Source organism: Quercus suber, unplaced genomic scaffold (assembly GCF_002906115.3).
Source record: "Quercus suber isolate HL8 unplaced genomic scaffold, Cork oak 2.0 scaffold_491, whole genome shotgun sequence".
Lineage (NCBI taxonomy): Eukaryota > Viridiplantae > Streptophyta > Magnoliopsida > Fagales > Fagaceae > Quercus > Quercus suber.
Window position 1 is genome coordinate 543,373 of NW_027069940.1, and position 25,263 is coordinate 568,635.

The 25,263-nt window shown below is 32.1% G+C and overlaps 1 protein-coding gene across 3 annotated transcripts; it reads left to right on the plus strand.

Moving 5' to 3' along the window:
• The first annotated feature begins 5,787 nt into the window (after positions 1–5,787).
• On the plus strand, positions 5,788–10,033 carry LOC112032620 (F-box/kelch-repeat protein At3g06240-like). Of its 3 annotated transcripts, none has more exons than XM_065763098.1 (2): positions 5,788–7,269; positions 9,502–9,746. In XM_065763098.1, exon 1 carries the CDS (start codon positions 6,052–6,054, stop codon positions 7,258–7,260), a length of 1,209 nt encoding a protein of 402 aa, XP_065619170.1. In that variant the 5' UTR covers positions 5,788–6,051; the 3' UTR covers positions 7,261–7,269; positions 9,502–9,746. The 3 variants fall into 3 exon arrangements, with proteins under 3 accessions (XP_065619170.1, XP_065619169.1, XP_065619168.1); XM_065763097.1 differs by lacking the exon at positions 9,502–9,746 and adding an exon at positions 9,281–9,495 and having other exon boundaries at positions 5,789–7,269; XM_065763096.1 differs by lacking the exon at positions 9,502–9,746 and adding an exon at positions 9,863–10,033 and having other exon boundaries at positions 5,841–7,269.
• Positions 10,034–25,263: the final 15,230 nt, after the last annotated feature.

Sequence of the window (25,263 nt, forward strand, 5' to 3'; positions counted from 1 at the left end):
GTGTGCTGAAGCTTATCATGATTGAATCAAAAAGATTTTTGATTATTTTATTTTTTTTTGGAAGTGATTTTTATCACCCATGTTTTTCAAGTTGATTTTGTGTGAAAAACATGTTTTCTAGGTGTTTTCGCGACTTATTTCGTGAGTGGTACAAGTCCTAGCCCAGTCGCGAGTTTAAATGGTCCAATTCTTAAGTTTTTCAACTTTGGACAGAGAGTTTCGCGACTGGTTCGTGACTTGAAACCTGACCCGCGAAATTTCGTGGGTGGCTCGCAGGACGCTTGTTACTCAGAACTGAGTCCCCAAATTTTTCGCGACTAGTTTGCAAGTTAGTGACTCTCAAAATGCCCAGAATTAGCTTTTTAAAGGGCAATTCATGGGACATTTGTTTTAAACTTCTCCCATCTTCTCCAAACCCTCTTTTTCAAAGTTTCTACATCAAAATCCAACTAAATTCAGTTGTTTTTCATTCATTAACATCTCTAAGGTAATCTTTAACTCTTTTCATGATTTTGATCCTTAAATTATGTTTTTGGGGGGTTTTGTGTTCATAGTTGGGATTTTCTCAAATGGGGGTTGGAAAGTTTAATTTATGTAAATCTTTTTTATTGGGTTTTGTTTTAAATGTCTATTTGCTTTGGATGTTGGCCCCTTGTGGCATTTAAAACATGTATTGAAGGTAGTTTTCACTATGTTCATATATTTCATTTCATATAGGGTTTAAGGGTGCACGCTAAGTGTTTGATGAATTGTCTCTTAGGCATTTTCTCACTCTTTTGGACTCCAATGAGTACCAAAATTTGGGGTTTTTCATGTTTCCTCACTAGGAACATGTTTGGTTTATTAGTTGTGTATTTTACACATCTTGCCTCACATGTGCATTTTTCATGCCTTGGTCATGCTTTGCACTTAGACACCATGTGTACACACCATTGCTACCCTTGCCATGCCTTGGTCTATATCTTGTTTCCTCATCTTTAGCATGTCATGTTTAGTTTATGCTTTGTAGCCTTTTTTTTAGGTGTTTTGTCTTTTGTTTGAGCTTCATTTTCTCATTTATCTTGTACCCCTTATGCATCATTATCCTTGTTCATATCTTCTTTTCTTTCCCTTATTTTTCTTGGCCCCTTTGTCTATTCGTGTCAAAAAAGGAGAGAGTATACTAGAGAGTATACCAGAAAGTATTGTCATTTCTATATGACTCTTATGCATATTCTCAAAGGGAGAAATTCTATTTCTTGTGTACATTTGTAGGGGGAGAAAGTCTTATGGGAGATGTATATACCAAAGGAGAAAACATTTTTTTTTTTTATAAGAAAACCATATTTTGCTTTGTTTTACTTTATGTTTGTTTTCTTGTTATCTTTATGGTGCTTTGAGTTATTTTTGGAATCTATGCTTTGTTGTTCTTATCGCAACGTGTTTATGTGTTTGACATGCATACATCCTTATGCTATTGTGCTTTATTAATTGCATGTTTGGATCATCATTTGCTTTGCTATGTGATCATCATAGTCTTTTTCTATATAACTGTTTTGTGTTTGATCAAGTTGCTCATATGTTTCATATCTTGTTTACTTGATCTCTATTTACTTGTTACTTTATACTTGCCCTTTATTACTTGCTTTGCCTTGAGGGTCTAATGTGTTTTGTGCAAGTGTTTCAATATACAGGTATTTTGTTCCAAGTTCATCACAAGTTTTAGATTTAGGTGTGAGTGAGTTTTGTCATTGTTCCCAAACTCACATTTAAGTCTAGAATCTATTATAGAGTGTTTTTGTCATGGAATAGGCAAAGGGTGAGATTTTTAAGTTGTAGTTTTTCACATAACATTTATGTTGGCTTTATTCCATGACAAAAAAGTGTTGTAATTGCATTATTTTATTTTCTTGTATTTTGTGGGATTTAATTGCAATGGGTTTAGTATTAAGTTGGTGAAGATTACTCAAAAAGTTGATCACGCGAGTTGGCTCGCGAGTGGTGCAACCTGCGAAGTTCACATGAAGAGCACATGCTAGAAGCTAAAGAGTCAAGTGTCAGACTGTATTTCGTGAGTCACTTCGCTACTTGGCTAACCCACAAGTGACCCGCAAAACTCTCTGCTCGGAGGATTATAAGTGTGACCTTTCCTCTTCTTTACCCTACTATATATACCCTAATTATCTACAAAATTGTAAGGGGCCTATTCAAAAGAAAACCCTAGAGAGTTTTTTACAACACACCCACCTTGTTAGAGAGAGCCACACATCCTTAAGTGAGAATTCCTTTGTAGCCCCTTCTCCTTTCCCTCTCCATTGTTATACCTTGAGAGGAAATTTGTATCCAAACACGACTCACACCTATTCAAAGTGTAGAGAGCGTTTTAGAACTTGGGAAGCATTTGAGATTTGCCAAAAGAAGTTGGTGAGGTTTGGTGAATGTAATTAGACAGTATTGCGGGATTCGGGAAGCTAGTGAAGACAAGACTCTGAGAAGTCCGTTGGTAGCTGGAGCTTGGAGGGCTTAAGTACTTTGGGCAAATTAGGCTTGGAGGGTCTTTTTGGTATCCTTGTACTCCAACTTATTCACTAGTAGATCATTCAACTTGGAGGGTCGCGGAGAGGTTTTTTGCCGAGTTCTTTAGTTTCTTCTTCGATAACATGTCTTAGTGTTATCTTGTGTTTGCATCTCTCTTCCCTACTCTTTAAGCTTTATATTTATTGTTGCTTGCTTGTGGTTATGGATTAGAGAATTGTTTCAGTTATTGCGACTCATTTACTCTTGTTCTGCACTTAGTTAAATTAAAGTAAAAGTGATCAAGCTGTAATTTAAAATTGGGGGTCTAAATTAGCTATAGTGTTTCACATTATTTGAGCTTTCATAAGTCATGATTTTTAATAAAATCCTTAGTATATACCTGATACCATATGTCAAGTCTGAGGAGACATTAAGGCTTGATTTGGGGTTGCAAAGAGAATTTTTCGTTAGTGAATAGCCAAAGAGACTCGATTTGCGATCTCACTTCTATGATCAGATAAATACAGAAGATTACGAGATTTGAATTTAGTCTTTTGGACTTCAGTGCAATCACTTTTTCCCATATTCTTTCTATCAATTACACATTGCATGTAGCTATGATATCATTATTCCACTCCCTTTTTCAACTTATTGGACTCTTCCACTACTAATATATTTTGTTTCTCAAATCAAAGAATTTCTTTCATTAATGTCTGCTTTGCATGTTCTAAAACTTGTTATGTTATATATTCCCATTTCTCGGATCCAAATTAGATTTATGTTTCATTTCTTCTAGGCAAAACTCAATTTATTTTTTGCCTTTTATTTTCTTTTGTCCTTTTTATTCTTCAAATAGTTATGTTGTCTACTTGAATATCAGATAAGTATTTGCTACACAAGAGGCTGTGTATATAATCTCTAAAAAAAACTACCCCCCTTTCTCCCTCCCATAAATTTTGATTTTTGTAACATTCATGCAAAGTGTTTGATAAAATACCTAGGGTTTTGTTCTTTCTATTAGAATTTGATATTGATAACATACCTTCTATTTCATCTTGCCAGGCCCTGATAGAAATTTCAATGTTTATGAGGTTTGAATCAAAATGGAATCATTTTATTTTGTTGTATTGAAGAAGCAATGAATGATAGGATGATATTACCCTATACCTTTAACTTTTGTGATTTCACTCTATTGTTATATAAATCTCCTCATGGAACAAAGTCTCAAGTTAATTAAGCTTTACTCCACTTTATTGCATTTGAGCCATTGGGAAAATTCTAAGTAGCAACACCAACATACACAAATTATCACACCAAATGAGATTTAGTTAGTAAGATTTCAAATAGGTTAGGGTTTTTGTTTTATATCAGGGAAAAGGCCAAAAGAGTAATTAACATGAATAAATTATTGTCAGACCGTGAATTATGTCATTCCACCTCAAAACCTTTTTTTGAGTAAACAGTAATATTTATTAGAACACACATGAAAATAGTAACATTAGTGTTTTAAACCGGGTTTATAATACATTACTAACCAGAGTACAACTATAAAAAGGGCTTACCTCAAAACCAATTGGTGATGAAAAAAACACACTCAAATCTTTTATGGGGAAAAAATTGGAAACTAACACCAAGCCCCAAACAATTTCGTTAGCTAGCAATGTTTCCAAACTATTTAGGAAACTAACATCTCAAGTCTAAGAGACTCAATTTTTCTCTTTGAACTCGAGCCACAAAGCCTCAAGTTTTATGATTTTTTTCCCTTGGAACTCGAGTCTTAAAGACTCGATTTTCATAATGAACAAAATTCAAAGAACAGCACAGCGAAGAAGACAAAGAATTCGAATAACTTCAAAGAAGAAAGAACGCAACAAAGAAGGCAAAGATTAAAAGAAGAAGCAAATGCAAATCAACAAAGAAGAAGAAGGCAAATCAAAAACAACAATCGCAAAACCCTTAATAGAAACAACGAACCCAAAGAGATCAAAAAAAAAAGAACCACGCTCTCGGCTCCACCCACGAACCTAGATCTCCCTAACCATCCTTTAGCTCGGACTGAATCCAGGCGACGGCAGTTGGCTTAGACTAAACTCAAGCGGCAATAAGGGCTCCAAGTGAAGAATTTGTTGCAGAGCTTTTCTTCTTCCTTAGGGTTTTCCTCTATCTCTTTTTCTTTAAATGTGTAGAGCAGGAACTTGAGTGGTTCATACTCGAGTTTTCACTAGAACTCGAGGCTTTGTGGCTTGATTTCAAAGAGCAAAATTGAGTGTCTTATACTCGAGACGTTAGCTTTCTAAATAGTTTGGAAACGTTACTAACTAATGAAATTGTTTTGGAGCTTGGTGTTATTTTCCAATTTTTTCCCTTTTATGGCATTCAGTATCATGCTACGCAGGCCTGTTTTTAGAGTGGTTGTAGAGAGTCAAATTATGGTCCCCCCAACAATCCCTCCCTCACAATAACACTCCCGTGACTCAAACCTATGACCTTGACTTTGATACTGCTTGTTGGACCGTGAGTTGTACCATTCCACCTCAAAACCAATTAATGATGAGGAAGACACACTCAAATCTTTTATGGCATTCGACATCAAGCGAGGCGGGCCTATTTTTAGAATGGTTGTAAGGAGTCAAATTTTGGTCTCCCAACAATTATAATATGAAATATATATGTATTTTATAATTTGTTAGTTTCATTTATTTTAGATTTATTGCTTAGTTTAAATTTGTTAGTTTGATTTGTTTTAATATTTTGAGAGTTAGTTTTGATCTACTTGGAATATTATAACCAATTATTTAAATTATAATAATTTTTTTGGCTTAGAATTGTAATCGTTTACTGTAAGTTGAATTTTTTGTTATGCCTAACAAAATGGTTCCAACCCAATTGGTTCCTTAATGGTTAGGCTGGGTTTGTTTTTAGACCTACAATGGATTGGGTTGAAAAATACCTTCAATCTAACTCGACCCAACCCATACACACTCTTAAACACGAATCTTACTTTAGAATGTGACCCAGTTTAAATTGATCTTTAGGTTTTGATTATTGAGCTCTAGCGAGAGCTTTTATTAATGTTGTATTTGTTGATGATCTAGAAGTTGAATGGCATAAGATGTTATAGTTTAGGATAGATAAAACAAATTTTATTTATTTATTTAGTGTTTTGATAGACTAATTTAGATTTGTGTTTGTGGATGCCATTAGTTGAAACTTACTTTAAAAAAAAAAAAAAAGAATAGAACCTTTTTCAATAGCTTAAAAAAATAAAAAATAAAAAAGGAAAAAAATCATAAAAATAAACCCATTTCCCTCAACAACATATATATAAACCCAACTAGTCTCCTGCACCCAACACTAACAATCACAACTGTCGTCCCCTCTTTGCCTTCTTTCTCCCCGTTTCACTTCTCTCACTCTCAACGCCGCTGCTATCAGTACCAGTGTTACTTGAAGCAGCTCTTCCGTAACTCTGCCTAAAACGACGTCGTCCTCACAACCCACCTGCAACTCTCTCTAAACCCTAGCCAGTAGCCCCCTCTCTCTCTAAAAGCGGCAATGTCAGACAACAACAACAACAACAACAACAACAACAAATTGATTCGATGGGAGTCTTTACCTTCTGAGATTGCTACCGATATCTTTCTACGCTTACCTATCAAATCCATAATCATCTGTACCTCTGTCTCTAAAACCTGGAAATCCCTAATCCAAAACCCAACTTTCATTTCCACCCATCTCCACCACTCCCACAACAAAAACAAAAACCTCCTCGTCTTCAGCCTCTACTCACACACTCACAAAGAATCCTACGCTTTGCATAACGAAGATGATCCCGATTTCACCCAACTCGCCAGGTTTTATTACCCTTTCCATGTCCCATTCCTTCAGTCCCCAAACGGAATATACCGTGTGGTCGGCACTTGTAATGGCCTGTTCTGCCTTTCCGATGATAAACTGTCATACTCTAACTGTTTATGTCTTTGGAACCCTTGTATTAGAAAGTTAGTTCACCTTCCTATTCCCAACGTCACCTACGCTACACACGGTGGCTTCGATGCGACTATTGGGTTTGGATTTGATCCCAAAACTAATGACTATAAAGTGGTGAGGCTTGTGACCTTACTAGATAGTTTTGACCTTGAACATTCTCGAACCGAGGTTGAGATTTACTCACTCTCCACTGGTGAATGGAGAATGCTTAGTGCTAGTTTGGTTCCCAAATGTGCTTTGAGTCGTCGTGAGCCACAGGCATTTGTCAATGGGGCTCTGCATTGGGTTGCTTTTAGGAGGGCTGATGATAACAACCTTCAACATTTTGTTTTGGTGTTCGATTTGGGCAACGAGGTCTTTCGCGAAATACTTCTGCCAGAACTTCCAGATTATACAAGTAAATTTGCGGGTTTGCTGTCAGTTTCTGTTTCTGCGTATGGGAATTCCATTGCCTTGTTTCAAAATGGCTATTTTAGTTTGGTAAAGGGGTGTCAAACTGGTGATTTCTATTTGTGGGTCATGGAGGAGTATGGTGTTGCGTCTTCGTGGACCAAAGTTTTAAAAATTGGGGAGGGTTTACCAAGGCCAATAGGTTTTAAAAGGAATGGTGAGGTTGTATTGTTATCATATGATGGGCAACTCGTATCGTGGGTTCCTTGGAGCGCAGAGTTCAAGCATCTTAAGATTATTGGATATGAGGATACTTTTGTTGATTGTTATGTTGAGAGTCTAGTTTTGCTCGAAAAGGTTGCCAACGGTACAGTTACATACTGAGGAAACTCGGTAAGATGCATTTCATGCTTATCTTTTTTTGTGGTTTTTCATTTTATTCTTTACATATATTTGGCATTGATAATACATTAGATATGAATATATAATGATTGATATGTTACTGTTCTATAAATTCTTAAGCTGATTGATTACCTTTTAATGAAGTGGCTTTATGTTTATCAAAAAAAAAAGAAGTGGCTTTATTGTTAGGATAAATAGCTTATCAAGGTTGTGGTCGGTGATAGTTGAGTACATACTCTGTATTCTTCAAATTTTCTTTAATGTAATAATAAAGAAAAAGGAGTGCTTAGTGTTGATTATCAACTTTGAGCAAGCTTATTTATTTATCCAAGTTCAATGTTTTCTGCAAATTATGGTTTATACAATGTATGCATAGAAGGGCTCAAACTTTTTCTTTGATGGCAATCTATGGTGACCTCTTTTAACTTAATGTTTTCAAACATACTAAAAGTTCTTCACATTCTCCTTGTGTTATTTATGTAAAAGTTTCTCATTCTGTCAAATTTAATTTGTTTATGCTAAAGATTTTTCTTGTACATTTTTAAAATCTTCTATTGCCATAGATGCCTATCTTCTTGCTGAATTTACTGAAAAACATTCCCATAAAGACGTGTTCATTGAGAAAGCAGCTTACCAGCTAGTATTGCTTGCTTTGGGTGATTAATGATTATGAATTGAAAATGAACTGTCTAAACTCTTCTCCTGGATCTATTTTGTTATCTTTCCTTACTTAGCATGGTTTGTGTCATTTTTTTAGTCCCAATAAAGTAATTAGGCTTAGATGGATTATTTTGTTGACCCCATTTCATCCCATTGTTTGTATTTTCCCTCTCTTAATCTCTTGTTGATGAGTTTAGATTTCTATTGCGCAATTGTACAAATTAGAAACAAAAGGTCAATACCACTGGAAACAGTAAAGTGAAAAACTAGCTAAATAGAAGACATCAACTTAAAACTACTATTGTATCAATGCGTAATTTGTATCTGGAATTTGAAGAATTTAAATTTTTTTATTTTTCTTCTTTTTTTTTTTTAGGGGTGGGGGGTTATCGCTTGGACTAGATTGTTGGTCTGCCTAAGCTTATGTTTTGCTAGCTCAAACATATTCATATGTGCCACTTACGTCTCATATAGGACTTAAAAAGGTTTCCCCCCTAGTGTGTTTGATATGGTGCCTTTGGTTTGGTGTTGCTCTCCAATTGGTTGTTTGGTCTTATTTGATGACCAGCTATTATGGTTAAATACAATTATGTGTGTGTGGTATTTTCTTTTTTGACCAGTAATTCTGTTCTTCTTTTATTATGGCATATTTTATTAATATTTGTATGTTCCAAGAGTAAATGTAAGTTATAGTTTTCCAAAAAATGAGCTTCCAAGTGATGTTTATGTTGATTTATACGCTTGTCATATTTGGAGCTATCTTGTCCAACCCATTATGTGGTGATTTATAAGACTATTCATTTGTGATTTAAACAAGTCACATCACTCATTAAAAAATTTGTGTTCTTGTTTTTCTTATAAAAAAAATTGTTTACTCCTTAAGTTTTATTAATTTTCACATTACGTTTTTTACTTTGTCTCCACCTTCCTTCCCTGTGGAAAAAATTCACTTAAAATGCTAATAACTTTTGGGTAGAAAGGATTATTGGCAGGTATGGTTCCTGTGCATCAATATGCTTATATATTGTTTAAATTTGCTGAAAGGTTAGACTGTTAATTTGTGTTATTGTGTGCAATTGTCTTGCTAATTAAAATGGTGGTCTTATAAAACAATTATATGAGTTTAACTAGAAAACTTTTGTTATCTGGTTTATAGTTTTTATCAGCTTTGAATGGCACAGGACAAATGCTGCGAGTTTTGAGATATAAATGGTGGTGGTATATGTTTTGCACGGAATGCCTCATATCTTGTTAGAGCTTGTGATATCTCTATGGATGATGAATTGGTGAACCCATTATTACACATATTTTATGAAATGCAATTTGATTAATCCAAGTGCAGGTTGGTAGCGAATGAATACAAGTTCTGTTTAGAACAACTTGGAGATGATGATGATGATAAACTTTGTAGTGTGAGATCCGGCTACAATATGAATACATGTTATATTTAATTAATGAATTTGAATTTGGAAAAGTGTACTTGAGGAGGGGAAAGAAGTATTGTCACCCTGATTTTCTAAAAGATGTATTAATTCTAACTGAACTCCATTCCTCCATTCTTAGGCTGCCAAAAGGTCATCTCCAAGGGCAGTACCAAGGCTCCTAGCTTGTTTCCTAATGTAGGTAGTTACGACTTAAAATTCAAACTGTTGCTATTCTATATGTTAATATAAATAACGTAAATTTGTTGAGAACAAGTAGAGCATCTATTTATTTGTTTATAAAGAGCAGCTATGTTTTGATTGTATTAAATAATATCATTTCTTAATTAAAATGGTTCGCTGTATTAATGTGTTCATATCTCTAATCTCATGTAACTGGTAATATTTTTAGTTTGATTGAAGTTAGATCATTATGGTGTCCTTAGTTATGCATTAATTCTTTTCTTAGCCCATTTTGCTTAATGTTGTCTATGCTTGTACAGGAAAGGATCTTAGGGACTTTTTGATGATATTAGAAGAGATTATCTTTTGTTGGATGTCTAGAAAAGAGGAGCTTCCTGTTGTACAATTTTGAAAGAACATTAAATTCAAACAAATTTACGAAAGAGAAGCAACTAGCAGTGCTTATCAAGCATATAGTTTTAACTTTGCAAGTTCCTTACTTGCCCTTGAATGACTTTATTATCTAACATAATAGATGATCAATGAACATTTGAAGTTTGAACCTTGTTGCCTTTTTTTAAATGGCACAATGCATGATGGAAGAAAGTTTTTACTCTTTAACTATACTAGAGGGTAATCAGAAATATCCTATGACAAACAATTTTTGCTTTAGCTTCATTTTGTTAAGTCTACTCTCCCTCCGCCCCCCTTTCTGTTTTGCTTTTTAGGAATACTAATGGCATGTTTTGTTAATATTTTTACATTCCAAGACTAAATGTAAGTCATAGTTTTCCAAAAATGAGCTTCCAAGTAATGTTTGTGTTGATTTATATGCCTGTTTGCATGTTAGAATTGTGTAATTCATGTTCAATCTATTGCAGTTGTTTGTGTGCCATAATAATAAATTAGTAAAATACTGCAATTTATGATCTCATATGTAAGTTAGAAAGAATATTGCTTAAATTTACTGATTTTATGATCCTTACTAATGAGGGCACTTCCAACACTGATCATGCAAGTTTATGGAATTTCCTTTTTGAAGTTTTCTTATTGAGGAATTTGGTGTGAAATTATCACTCAAATATAAAATTAGTTTGGTTTTGTTGTCACTAATCACAAACCAGATTTGGGGGCTAGCATTTGGTCTCATGTGAACTATATTTTTGTTACTAGTGCTAATAACTCAGGGCTCTTTTTTTATGAAGCTTCTGTCATCTTAGGATATTTGGATGAAAACTGACAGTGGTTGGCAACATTAAGCTCTCAGATATTCTTTGTTTTTGCATTGACTTGGGAATGAAATTGGGAATTGCAACCCTTAATTGAGACTTGGTTAATGAAGCTTGACCCATTTTTATCAGCTCAAGCAATTTAACCAATTTTTATAATCACCCTATAACTTGGATCCATAAAATTATTCTTTAATGTGCTAAGTTTATGTAATTTTTTTATTTGCTCTCTGTCCTAGATTTTTCTTTGTGGTAGACTTAAATGTTTTGTAGCTAGTGACAAGTAACTTATTTTCATTTGATGTCTAATGATAATTGGTTGAATTGCTTTGGAACTGTAATAGATTTACTATAATTGCTTGGGGGCCAAAGAGGACACTTACACTTCTACCTATCTACATGCTGATGACTTGTTTGAACACTTGGGTCTCAACTTGGAAAATTGTGCTGTTAACAGATCAGTAGAGTTGTGTATCTTGCTGAATCATTTGAGCAGCTAGTCGTAAAAGCATGACTATGTCCTCAACAATATAAACTATGTTGGAAAAAATGAATTTTAGATTAAGCAATGCATCTGCACAGTTTCTTATAAAATTTTATTGAATGGTTCCCTGAGTAAAATTCTTTCCCTCAATGTGGCTCTAGGCAAGGGGATCCTCTTTTGCTTTATAATTGCCCTATTTTTGTTCAAGGTACTAATGAAATGCAACATAGTGTTTTGAAAATTTTGAGGTGGTATTTTTTGTAATTTTTTCTAGAGACATTGTAGGGAGCAGGTGAATTCATTTACTAAAGTGGAATTTTATCTGTGCTCATCTAAAAGAAAGATCGGGGGATAGGAATTAGGATGTAGAAAACGGGTCCTTTGAATAAGGTTTGATAGCAAAGCAGTTCTGTTATAAAGGAGTTATTTGTAATCCAAAATGTTTTGTGCATAAGGAGTTAGTGGCTAAGTACTGTAAAGGAAAGCAGTTTTAGTTTCAAGTTTAAGCGCTTTGACTATTTGGTTGGAAAGGTGTCCTGTTTTGAAGATATTCAGCTTTGGCTGAAACTAAATGGTGTATTGGAGATGGTACTTCAGTTTCGCTGAATCGTCTACTTGGTTTAAGTTGAAGGGTAGATTGAAAAATGATAGTTTTTATGGTAACTATAGATCTAATTGATCGTGATAGATTGTGTTGGAAATTTTCTCTCACTAGGAAACTTTTCCAACCTACAGTGGTAGGTGAAATATGTAAGATTTCATTGTATAAGGGGAAAGGACAAGTTAATCTGGCCACACTCTGAATCTGGTCTGGACTTTATAGTGATAAAAGGGTATTTCTTATCAAAAAGACTATACTTTGGAAGATAATGATGGTACTGTTGTTTCTGCATGGCTGAATTCCTTTTGGGCCAGATTTGAGAGCTTGATATTACCTTTAAGAGTCTGTTAGGAAACAGCCTATTTAGCTGAAATTAAAAATTTCTTACTGAAAGAACTTTAGATAAAGTTAAATGTTAGCTAAAATAGTATAGTGAAACTTATAATAGTACCAAAAAGAGCAATGAAACTCAAGAATAGTAGCAAATATAAGCTAAATTGTAAAAGAAGTTGCCCAATAAAATTTAACCCAAACACAACCTAAATGTCTTATTTTTATGTGGAAATAATTAATAATGATTTGTTTGTGAAGTTAGACCTAAATTAGAAGACAAGTTGTAGTTTCTAATTCATGCTTGATGTCTTGTGAATATGAGGAAATTGTGAATCATTTGTTTTTCTCTTGTCCAATTGCAGAAGCACTTTGGTTTGCTTCAGTGTGTGGTATTAGAGAGGATTTTTTTTTTTTATTATTATTTTTTATTATTATTATTTTATCAGTTTCAAGTCCCCTCGTTCAAAACCCGTGAAACCCGACCCGCCCGACCCCATCAAATTCTGGCGAATTCTCCAGCGATTCCGGCGAGTTTTCAACTTGATTCGACAGATTTCGGCAACCAAAACAATCAGATCCGGCATAGATACACCAGATCTAGCGATTCTCGATAGGATTTGGGCTAAAAATGGTCGAATTTGACAAAATCCTCAACAGATCTAACGAAATCCTCACCGGATCTAACGAAATCCTCACCGGTCTTGACCGAATCGGGCGAGATCTCGTCGATTTTGACCGTTTTTCTATGTTTTTCGTCGGGTTTCGGGTGAGGCCAAAACCGATGCCACCCACCGGAAAACCGACCCGCGAAACCTGACCCTCTTAACGGGTCGGTTGCAGGTGAAAAATCTGCCTACCCGATCTCTACGAGTCGGTTTGTGGGTTGGGCACAAACCCGACCCGCCCGACCCGTGGACACCCCTAATCCAACATATATATATATATACACACACACACACACACGCATACCCTTAACTTTTTTATTTTTTATTTATAAACAATACACCTTTAACTAATAGCTACGGATGTATTACTTAGAGCATGTTAACGAATAATACCAACCCTAACTTTTATAGTGTTTTGTGGTCGCATGGTTGGCTTTGGCTTTATTTTCAAATGTTTTATCATACTTGTAAAAAACAGTTGATGTCATATTATATTTATAATAATATTATATTCATATTATGTCTTCTCTTATTAATTGCCCTTTATTAAGTAACAAGATATCTACCTATTTTATAATTGTATAATTGTTGGCATGAGAATGTATGCGTTTAGCTTATTTACCTTTGTCCCCCACCTTCCTTGGTACACATGTTCATGTGGCTTGCACTGCTTAGTAAGTGAATTCCCCAAAACCACAAAATATTGGTGTAGGTTTTTTCCTTATGGTTACTATACTAATTAGGGACAAAATTGCTAAATGCCCTTTTTGGGCAAACTAAGCAGCATTTTGCCCTATTTTTCAAACTAACTAGTAAGTTGCCCGTGCGATGCACGGATAATGTTATAATGTTTTATGTAAATTTGATTTTGGAAAATATTATACATATATTATAGCATATTTATTATAAAACTTTGTTTGTAATGAGTTTATCATAAAAAGTAACAATTATAAATTGCACACATATATCTATTAGGGTAAAATACTATTTTGGTCCTTAAACTTTACTAAAAGTTTGTTTTTTATCACTAAACTTTATAAAGAGTTTTTTAATAGTATAGAAACAAAAATAAAGATGAAAAATGAACTTTTTAAATAGTTTAGAGATGAAAAACAAACTTTTAGTAAAGTTTAATGACATAAATAAAACGTTTTCAATAGTTAGGGACGAAATATGAACTTTTCAATAGTTTAGGAATAAAAAATAAACTTCTTAAAGTTTAGGGGTGAAAAACAAACTTTTGGTAAACTTTAGGGACCAAAATAATATTTTACCCTATCTATTATAATTATTTTGTTTAAGTAATGAGCAATAATTAAAACAATTTTGGGGTAATATTATATAATAAAANTTTTTTTGTAAAAGTGTCAATTTAAAAAAATGCTTAATGAAATTGGGGAATTTTTTTTATATATAAATAAAGTTTTTGGTAAAAGCAATTAGAAAAAATAAGTAATAAGTTGGCTTATAAATGCATCCCAAACGTGCATGAATCTCTAGTAATTAATAGTTTCTAAGAACTAAAAATCATAGCAACAATAATATATGTCATTCAACGCTAGAAAAAGAAAAATATGAAGTTCAAAAACAAAAAGAAAGAAAAGAAAAAAATTCAACATCTCTTTTTTTAAAGTCAAATTCGATAAGTAATTTCTGTGAACTGCTTTTCCTAAGAAGAAATTTCTATCAACTTGAGAGTACTTTTGCAGTTCTTGGACACTCCAATCCAAAGTGGTGGGGGTGCATAATAGTTTTTCCCATCATTAAGTAGCTTATAGCCAATCTTGACCAAATCATTCTTGGAAAATGCTACCTAAACGTGTTGGATACTCTCATTCTTGGAAAATTCCACCCAAACATTTTTAATTTTATTTTTACAAATACAACCCAAAATGTGTTGGATATTCTAAATCCTACTTACACAAAAAAAAAATCTACCCCTATTTTGGATGGACATTTCATTGATTCAAAAATGCCCCTAAACCCCTAGGTTTAAAAAGAAAAAAAACTAAAAGACAACCTGATAAAACTACATCCCTAACTCTCATGTACAACAGTGTCTACATAATAGGACCATTTTCTTGTTAGTTTTCAAATTTAATCCGAACTTCAAATTTATTCAGTCAAGAATTTTAATTTTTAATTTTTAAAATTTGTTTAGTAGAGGATTCTACTAACCACAAGTAATATATCCTAAACTCTCAATCATGGCTTTTCATTTTATTTTTAAAAAACCCTATGCTTTAGGGTTACCGAAATTGAATGTAATAGTAACACTTGAAAAGAAATTTTCTATGACGGTTTTTATGTTAAAGTGTGACAATTTTGATTTTCTTTTAATGGGTGTAGATGTCGTGGCATATCCAATCTAACCGTCTTGCATCAAATTTTTACTACTTATTAAAAAAAATTTATGAGAAAATTTTTCTTTACATGAATATAGGTTTCCTTTTCTTGAAAATTAACAAGTCATTATCTCTAATTTAGATATATCTCACACAATTTTCTTTTTAAAAAAAAGATATATCTCATACACGTTAGACACATTTCCTAAAAATTAGTACACACTATCTCTATTTAAAAATATCTCACACCTCTCTTTTTATTTTAGATTGTCTCTCCATTTGTTCCCACCCTTATTTTGGTGGTAGTTTAGTACCGCAAAAAGAATCAAGTTCTATCTTTGTGTTATTTATTTCATTTTGTTTACAGTGGTGGTTGTTGTTGTATTTAGTTTAATATGTTAATAATTATGGTTTTTTTCCTTCCTTTTTTTCTAAATTAGTTTTTATGAACAGGTTGTGAGTAGGATTGCTTTGCCATTGGAGTCCAATACAATATAAGTGGAGTAAAGATGGGTAGGTGGCCCTGGTGGAAATTAATAGCTTTTAGCCAATCTTGACCAAATGATTCTTGGAAAATACTCTCCAAATGTGTGGGTACACAAAAAAATTAGCTGGTTTCTTAATTTATTGATAGAAATAATCATCAAGAAGTGGAGTGGACATCCTAAATTTAAATTCTACTATATTTATATAAAAAAAAAATTTCAATTTCTCAAAGAAATAAATTCAAGTAATTTGTGTCAACATGACGGTTCTTGTACACTCCTATCCAAGTGGTGGGTGTGCATCATTTAACTTTTTGGCCAAAATTGATGGAATGATTGTTGGACAATGCCAAGTCTATCATATACGTGTTGGTCTTGTTGGATACTCTAATCCAACACCTCATGGTCCTACAGGCATAAATGAACTTGGATTATTGTTCAATTTTTTGAAATTATTTATTTATTTATTTTTTTAAAGTGTCAGTTTAAAAAAATGCTTAATGAAAAAAAAAATGTTTGGTAAAAGCTGTTAGAAAAAATAAGCAATAAGTCGGCTTATAATACATCCCAAATGAGCATGAATCTTTAGTAATTAATAGTTTATGAGAACTAAAAATCGTAGCAACAATAATACATGCCATTCAACACTAGAAAAAGAAAAATATGATGTTCAAAAACAAAAACAAACAAAAAGAAATAAATTCAACATCCCTTTCTTTTAGTCAAATTGGACAAGTAATTCTGTCAACTGCTTTTTTCTAAGAAGAAATTTCTATGAACTTGAGAGACAAGAACACTTTACTACTTTTGCAGTTCTTGGACACTCCTATCCAAGTGGTGGGGATGCATAATAGTTTTTCCCATTATTAAGTAGCTTTTAGCCTATCTTGACTGAATTATTCTAGGAAAATGCTACCCAAACGTGTTGGATACTCTCATCCTTGGAAAATTCTACCCAAACATTTTTATTTTTATTTTTATGGAAACTACCCAAGCGTGTTGAATATTCTAAATCTTGCTTACACAAAAAATCTACCCCTATTTTGGATGTATATTGCATTGGTTCAAAAATATTTCTACATTCTTAGGTTTAAGTAGAGACAAAACTGAAAGTCAACTCGATAAAAATGCATTTCTAACTCTCATGTATAACATTGCCTACATAATAGAACCATTTTCTCGTTGATTTTCAAATTTAATCCGACTTCAGATTTATTCGGTCAAGAATTTTAACTTTTAATTTTTACAGTTTGTTTAGTAAAGAATTCTACTAACCACAAGTAATTTATCCTAAACTCTCAATCACGGTTTTATATTTATTTTTAAAACCCCCATGTTTTAGGGTAATGGAAATGGAATGTAATAGTAACACTAACAAACGAAATTTTCTACAAGGGTTATTATGTTAAAGTGTGACAATTTTGATTTTTTTTAATGGGTGTAGATGTTGTGGCATAGCCAATCTAATCGTCTTGCCATCAAATTTTTACTACTTATCAAATTAGTACACACTATCTCATACACTTTAGACGCATTTCCTAAAAATGAGTACACACTATCTTTATTTAAAAATATCTCACACCTCTCTTTTTCTTTTACATTGTCTCTCCATTTTTTCCCACGCTTATTGTGGTGGTAGTTTAGTACTGCAACAAGAGTCAAATTCAATCTTTGGTTATTTTTTTTTTTTTTTTTGGTAATTTATTTCATTGGGTTTACAAAAGTGGTTGTTGTATTTAGTTTAATATGTTAGTAATTATGGTTTTTTTTTTTCCTTCTTTAAAAAAAAAAAGTTTTAATGAACAGGATGTGAGTGGGATTGTTTTGCCATTGGACTCCAATATGATATACATGGAGTAAAGATGGGCAGATTGTTATCTTTTTATTTTTATTTTTTTATATTTCATTTTATTACTTGATTTGGTTTGAAAGTGTACATTTCTCTTTTATATTACCACCAATGTGATTGTGTTTATATTTAGGTACATGTTGATTTGGTTTGATGTATTCATTTCTTTAATTTTCAATAACTTGGTATACACCTTTACAATTTGGGTAGAACTATGGAAGAGTGTTATTTTTGCAATCAATGGTTAATGTGAATTTTGTATTGAATTAAAAGAAATGACACTAAACCCAAAATAAAGTTAAATTTACAGTTTTAACTTATTGATAAAAATAATATGAAAGACAACATAAATTTAAATTCTACCATATATATAAAAGAAAAAAAAAAATACATAATCTTGAAAAAAGGAATAACATGTTATAAAAAAAATATATCAATTTCTCAAAGAAATAAATTTCAAATAATTTGTGTCAACTTGACGGTTTTTGGACGCTACTATCTAAGAAGTGGGTCTTTTTGGCAAAGATAGATTGAATGATTGTTGGACAATTCCAAGTCTATCAAATACGTGTTAGATACTCTAATCCAACAAATAACTCATGGTCCTGTTATAATCTCATGGTTTGTCCCATTGGCACGACTTTCATTGCAAAACGTCGTTAGCAGTCACACCAGAGTCACAAAAGTTTCCAATTTCCATAATATATAGCCGCTTCAAAGCTAAAACCACCATGCCTAATGAAATGCCTCACCCCACACTGTTGTAACTTATCCAGGGAACAAATTCCATACCTTAAAGCATGAATAGATGAGTGATCATAAGAAAATTCAGGACAATGCCTTTTGTTAAAGAATCAAATGATATCACACGAGTCTGTAAAATGCCCTTACAAGCTCTCCAAATAAGATTCTTTGTTTTGTTTTTAGTCAAATTAAACAACTCTAGTATAGTCATTTCTGGGAAAAAAATGGGCTTTTGCCCTTTTCGGGCAAATTATATAGCATTATGCCCTCCTTCACAAACTATATAGAGAAATGACTCTCTTTTAAAACTCGATTTTTGATAAATCGAGTTAAAAAAAAAAAAATTCTTAGGCCTTATAGTGACGTTTTAAGGAGCCTATAGTGACGTTTTAAGTACCTATAGTGACGTTTTTTAACTCGACTTCGATGAAATCGAGTTATAGGTAAAAAAATGCCACTATAAGTCGATTTCATTGCCTATAACTTGATTTAATTAAAGTCAAGTTAAAAAACGTCACTATAGGTCCTTAAAACGTCACTATTGCCTCCTTAAAAACGCTACTATAGGGGCCTAACTCGATTTATCAAAAATCGAGTTTTAAAAGAGGGGCATTTCCCTATTTAGTTTGGGAAGGGAGGCATAATGCTATATAATTTGCCCGAAAAGGGCATAAGGCATTTTTGTCCGTCATTTCTGTCAACTGTTTTTTTTTTTTTTTTTGAGAAGAAATTTCTTTAAACTTGAGGGACAAGAAGAATTTACTACTACTTTAGCAGTTCTTTTTTTTTTTTTTTTTGATGGGAACTTTAGCAGTTCTTCAACACTCTTATCCAAGTGGTGGGGGAGCATCATTAATTGCTTTTAGCCAATCTTGACTAAATGGTTCTTGTAAAATACTACCTAAACGTGTTGTATACTCTAAATCCCCACTTACACAAAAATAAACTAGCTGGTAATTTAACTTATTAAAAAGAACAATGATCGATACCATAAATTTAAATCCTACTATATTTATATGAATAAAAACAAATAAAAATTTCATGTTCTACTTAAAAAAATATTAAATGTTATAAAAAAAATACAATATTTTAAAAGAAAAATGCTATATTCACAACATTTTTATAATAGTTTTATAATAAGTCCTAAGTGGTACGTTACTAGTAGCTGTTATGGGTGAGTGAAAAAGTAATTTAAGTTATAAGTTTATGTAGGAAACAATAACAACTAACCACCTAGAATTTATTTTAAAAATATTGTAAATATATCACTTCTCTTTATCAAATAAAAAATTCAAGTAATTTCTATCAACTTGACGGCCCTATGAGGCTCTATCCAAGTGGTGGGTATGCATCATTTTTTTTACTTTTTGACCAAAATTGACTAAATAATTGTTGGACAACGCAATGTCTATCGTATATTATACATGTTGGATATCATACTCTAATCCAACAACTCAGGGTCCTACATGCAAAATCCAACACTCTAATCCAACAACTTATGGTCCTACATGCAGAATGAATGTACCTACATTATTGATCAAATTTTTGAAGGGTGTGCATCATTTTTTACCATTTGACCAAAATTGACTAAATGATTGTTGGACAGTGCCAAGTCTATTATATACGTCCAACAACTCAAAGTTCTACGTGCAGAATGAATGTCCTGCATTATTGATTAGATTTTTAAAATGGAAAAAGCTAGGGACACAACTATGTGGGGGGAGCTGTGAGCGATGAAAGTAAAATAGTAGATTCATACCTTCATTAGTCACAACTCGCCATGTGATGAGTTGTGACAAAAATTGTGAATTATTTTCTGTCTCTGGCATTGCTCCTATAAAATTATGATTTTCGGAAAAAATAGAGCGGTTTTAAAAAGTGTTTGATGAAATTGGGTTTTTTTTTTTTTTTTTTTTTTTTTTTTTTTTTTAAGTTGGGTATTTGGTAAAAACTATTTGAAAGTAATTTTGAAAAAACTGAGTGGTTGGCTAGCGCGCGCGCGCGCACACACACACACACATATATATATATATATATGAGTTTTTCATACTATATGATGATTTCACCTTCTTAATAATAATAATAATAATAATAATAATTATTATTATTATTATTAAATAGTTTTTGACTTATTAATTATTTTTATTAGTATCATAATTATTTATTATTACTATTACCGACTTCTTATCAATAGTAATTATTTATTTATTTATTTTCATTATCATGACGCACAAAATGATAATGAGAAAAAAAAAATTTCAAATACATAGTAATAATACAAGTTTAAATTGTACTACATGATAATTTAAAACAAAACAAATTAGTTAAAGCTTTATGATGTTAAAGCTTTCATTTTTATTACACTTGAGCTTTATCATCAAAATGTACTGTTAGATATCTCATACATCTTTTCATATGAGTTTACAAATCTAACTTGCACGTACAATAACTTGTCTGTGTTTCACACTAAATGCCTTGATGAATCTTGTTTAAGTGTTTCAGTTAAGATAGGTTGCAAGTCTATCATGTCATGATCTCTTTTCTTGCAAAGTTTTTCAAGAGTTCATAGTAGTAGTTAGGCTTATGTACTTTTATGTAATAGTTATGGAAATTGTTGGTTTGGACTTCTCTCATAATTATGCTTGTGGTTTGTCACGGATTGCCAAATTGGGAGATTGTTAGGGTCGTATTTTATGTAATTGGCTAATCCTTTGACAAAACGCACTTTACTTGTAGATTGGGTAGATCTAAGTTGGGTTTGATACATATCAAGTGGTTGTATTAAAGACATGAAGATTGATCCAAGAAACAAATGAAGAAAAGTTGTTTTACTGAAGCTCGACAGGAGGCTCCTATCGAGAATTAATGGGAAGCTCGACACTAGCTCAACACAAGCTCAATCTATTGAGCTTTACGAATTCAGAATTTCCAAATTTGAATTTCGGCCCATGTTGATATTTTTGCTTAGGGTTTCTTTTCTCACAACCCTAAACATATATAAGGCTTATTTTAAAAGTTGTCATAACAGGGATACAGAGACCAAGAGCTTAATTTTCTCTGTGAGAAGCTACTGCATTTGTACACCATAGGGTTTTGTAACCAAATGCTTCCTGATCTTCATTGTTGATGAAGTGAAGAACTTTGCAGCTAACGACAACCATTCAACTTGCTGGAGTTAGTCATGTACTGAGATCTGTGCAAAGGAGTTAGTCACAGATTGGAGATTTGTGCAACAAAGGAAAAAAAGGCTACTACAAGACTAAGTCCAATTGTATATTAGAGCGAAGGTTCAATTGTAGGTTGGTATTTCGGGATAGGTCGGGGTAGTGATAAGATTCTTTATACTTGTCACCACTTAATTTTTTATTAGTAGATTCTTGGGAGTAGTGACCTTAAATTCACTCGGTGGGGTTTTGACCTTGCGAAAGGTTTTCTCCATTTGTCAACAAATCAACGTGTCAATTTAATTTCCACTGCATTTAGTTTATTTGGTGATTTGTTGGTACCTCCATAATTTGCATATAATTTGACTTAATTAATTAACTAGGGTAATTGAATTAATTAACTAGGGTCAAGCTATCTTAACCCAATAGTATCTTAATTTATTGATAAAAATAATCAGCAAGAGGTGGAGTGGACATCATAAATTTAAATTCTACTATATCTATATAAAAAAAAAAAAAAAATCAATTTCTCAAAGAAATATATTTAAGTAATGTGTCAACATGACAGTTCTTGGACGCTCCTATCCAAGTGGTAGGTGTGCATCATTTAACTTTTTGGCCAAAATTGATGGAATAATTGTTGGACAATGCCAAGTCTATCATATATATGTTGGATACTCTAATCCAACACCTCATGGTCCTGCGGGCTTCAGTTTTTTAAAACTTTTTTGGAAGTGTCAGTTTAAAAAAATGCTTAATGAAATTGAGATTTTAAAAAATAAAATAATAAAGTGTTTGGTAAAAGCTGTTTGAAAAATAAGCATTAAGTTGGCTTATAAATGCATCGGCACAAATCTTTAGTAATTAATAGTTTCTAAGAACTAAAAATTGTAGCAACAATAATACATTTCATTCAACACTAGAAAAAGAAATATATAATGTTCAAAAACAAAAACAAACAAAAAGAAAGAAAAAGAAATAAATTCAACATCTTTTTTTTAGTCAAATTGGACAAGTAATTTCTGTCAACTGCTTTTTTCTAAGAAGAAATTTCTATCAACTTGAGAGACACTCCTATCCAAGTGATGGGGGTACATGATAGTTTTTCCCATCATTAAGTAGCTTTTGAACAATCTTGACCAAATCATTCTTGGAAAATACTACCCAAACGTGTTAGATACTCTCATTCTTGGAAAATTCTACTCAAATATTTTTAATTTTATTTTTATGTAAACTACCCAAACGTGTAGTACATTCTAAATCCCACATACACAAAAAATCTACTCTTATTTTGGTTGAACATTTCATTGGTTCAAAAATACCCATACACCATTTGGTTTAAGTAGAGATAAAATTGAAAGACAACTCGGTAAAAATGCATCCCTAACTCACATGTACAACATTGTTTACAAAATAGGATCATTTTCCCTTTGGTTTTCAAATTTAATTTGAACTTCTAATTTATTCAATCAAGAATTTTAAATTTTAAAATTTATAATTTGTTTAGTAAAGGATTCTACTAACCGCAAGTAATTTATCCTAAACTCTCAATCATGGTTTTTCATTTTATTTTTAAAACCCCCATGTTTTAGGATAACGGAAATGGAATGAAATAGTAACACTAAGAAAAGAAATTTTCTATGACGGTTATTATGTTAAAGTGTGACAATTTTGATTTTTTTTTAATGGGTGTAGATGTCATGGCATATCCAATCTAATCATCTTGCCATCAAATTTTTACTACTTATCAAATTAGTACACACTATCTCATACACGTTAGACACATTTCCTAAAAATGAGTACACACTATCTCTATTTAAAAATATCTCACACCTCTCTTTTTCTTTTAGATTGTCTCTCCATTTTTTTCCCACCCTTATTTTGGTGGTAGTTTAGTACCGCAAAAAGAATCAAATTCTATCTTCGGTTTTTTTCTTTGTGTTATTTATTTCACCATGTTTACAATAGTGGTTGTTGTATTTAGTTTAATGTGTTAATAATTATGGTTTTTTCCCTTCCTTTTTTTTTTAAAAAAAAATTAGTTTTTATGAACAGGTTGTGAGTGGGATTGCTTTACCATTAGAATCCAATAAGATATACATGGAGTAAAGATGGGCTGATTGTTATCTTTTTATTTTTATTTTTTTATATTTCATTTTATTACTTGATTTGGTTTGAAAGTGTACATTTCTCTTTTATAGTACCACCAATGTGATTGTGTTTATATTTAGGTACATGTTGATTTGGTTTGGTGCATTCATTTCTTTCATTTTCAATAACTCGGTATACACCTTTACGAATTGGGTAGAACTATGGAAGAGTGTTCTTTTTGCAATCAATGGTTAATACGACTTTTGTGTTGAATTAAAAGAAATGACGCTAAATCCAAAATAAAGTTAAATTTATAGTTTTAACTTATTGATAAAAATAATATGAAAGACATTATAAATTTAAATTCAACCATATATATATATATATATATATAAAAGAAAAAAAATTACATAATCTTGAAAAAAAGGAATAACATGTTATAAAAAAAAATTTCAATTTGTCAAAGAAAAAATTTCAAGTAATTTGTGTCAACTTGACGGTTCTTGGACGCTCATATCTAAGTAGTGGGTCTTTTTGGCAAAAATAGACTGAATGATTGTTGGACAATTCCAAGTCTATCAAATACGTGTAGGATACTCTAATCCAACAAACAACTCATGGTCCTGTTATATCTCATGGTTTGTCTCATTGGCACAACTTTTACTTCAAAACGTTGTTAGCACTCACACCACAGTCACAAAAGTTACCAATTTCCAGAATATCTAGCTGCTTCAAAGCAAAATCCACCGTGCCTATGAAATGCCTCACCTCACACTATTGTAACTTATCCAGGGAACAAATTCCATACCTTAAAGCATGAATAGAGGAGTGAGCATAAGAAAATTCAGGACAATGCCTTTTGTTAAAGACTCAAATGATATCACACGAGTCCGTAAAATGCTCTTACAAGCTCTCCAAATAAGATTCTTTGTTTTTTTTTTTTTTAGTCAAATTAAACAACTCTAGTATAGTCATTTCTGTCAACTGGTTTTTGTTTTTTTTTTTAGAAGAAATTTCTGTGAACTTGAGAGACAGAACAAGTGGTGGGGATGCATCATTAATTGCTTTTGGCCAATCTTAACTAAAATGATTCTTGGAAAATATTACCCAAACGTGTTGTATACTCTACTCCCGTTTACACACACACACACAAAACAGTTGGTATCTTAACTTATTAGTAAGGACAATCATTGACACCATATATATAAATTCTACTATATCTATATAAATAAAAAATAAAGATTTCATGCCCTGCTTATAAAAAATGAATAACATGTTATAAATAAATAAATAAATAAATAAATACAAATTTTTAAAGAGAAATGTTATGCTCACAATATTTTCACAACAAGTTCTATGTGGCAGATTATTAGTATTTGTTATGGGTGAGCAAAAAAGTAATTTAAGTGATGAGTTCATATTAAAACCAAAAACAGCTAACCACCTAGGATTTGTTGTAAAAATGTTGTGAAAATATTATAGATATATCACTTCTCTTTCTCAAATAAATAAATTCAAATAATTTCTATCAATTTGATGGTTCTTTGACACTCATGTCCAATTGGTGGCTGTGAATCATTTTTTACTTTTTGACCATAATTGACTGAATGATTGTTGGAAAACGCCAAGTCTATCATATATGTGTTCATGTAAATGTTGGATACTTTAATTAAACAACTTAAGGTCCTATATGCAGAATGAATGTACTTGCATTATTGATTAGATTTTTAA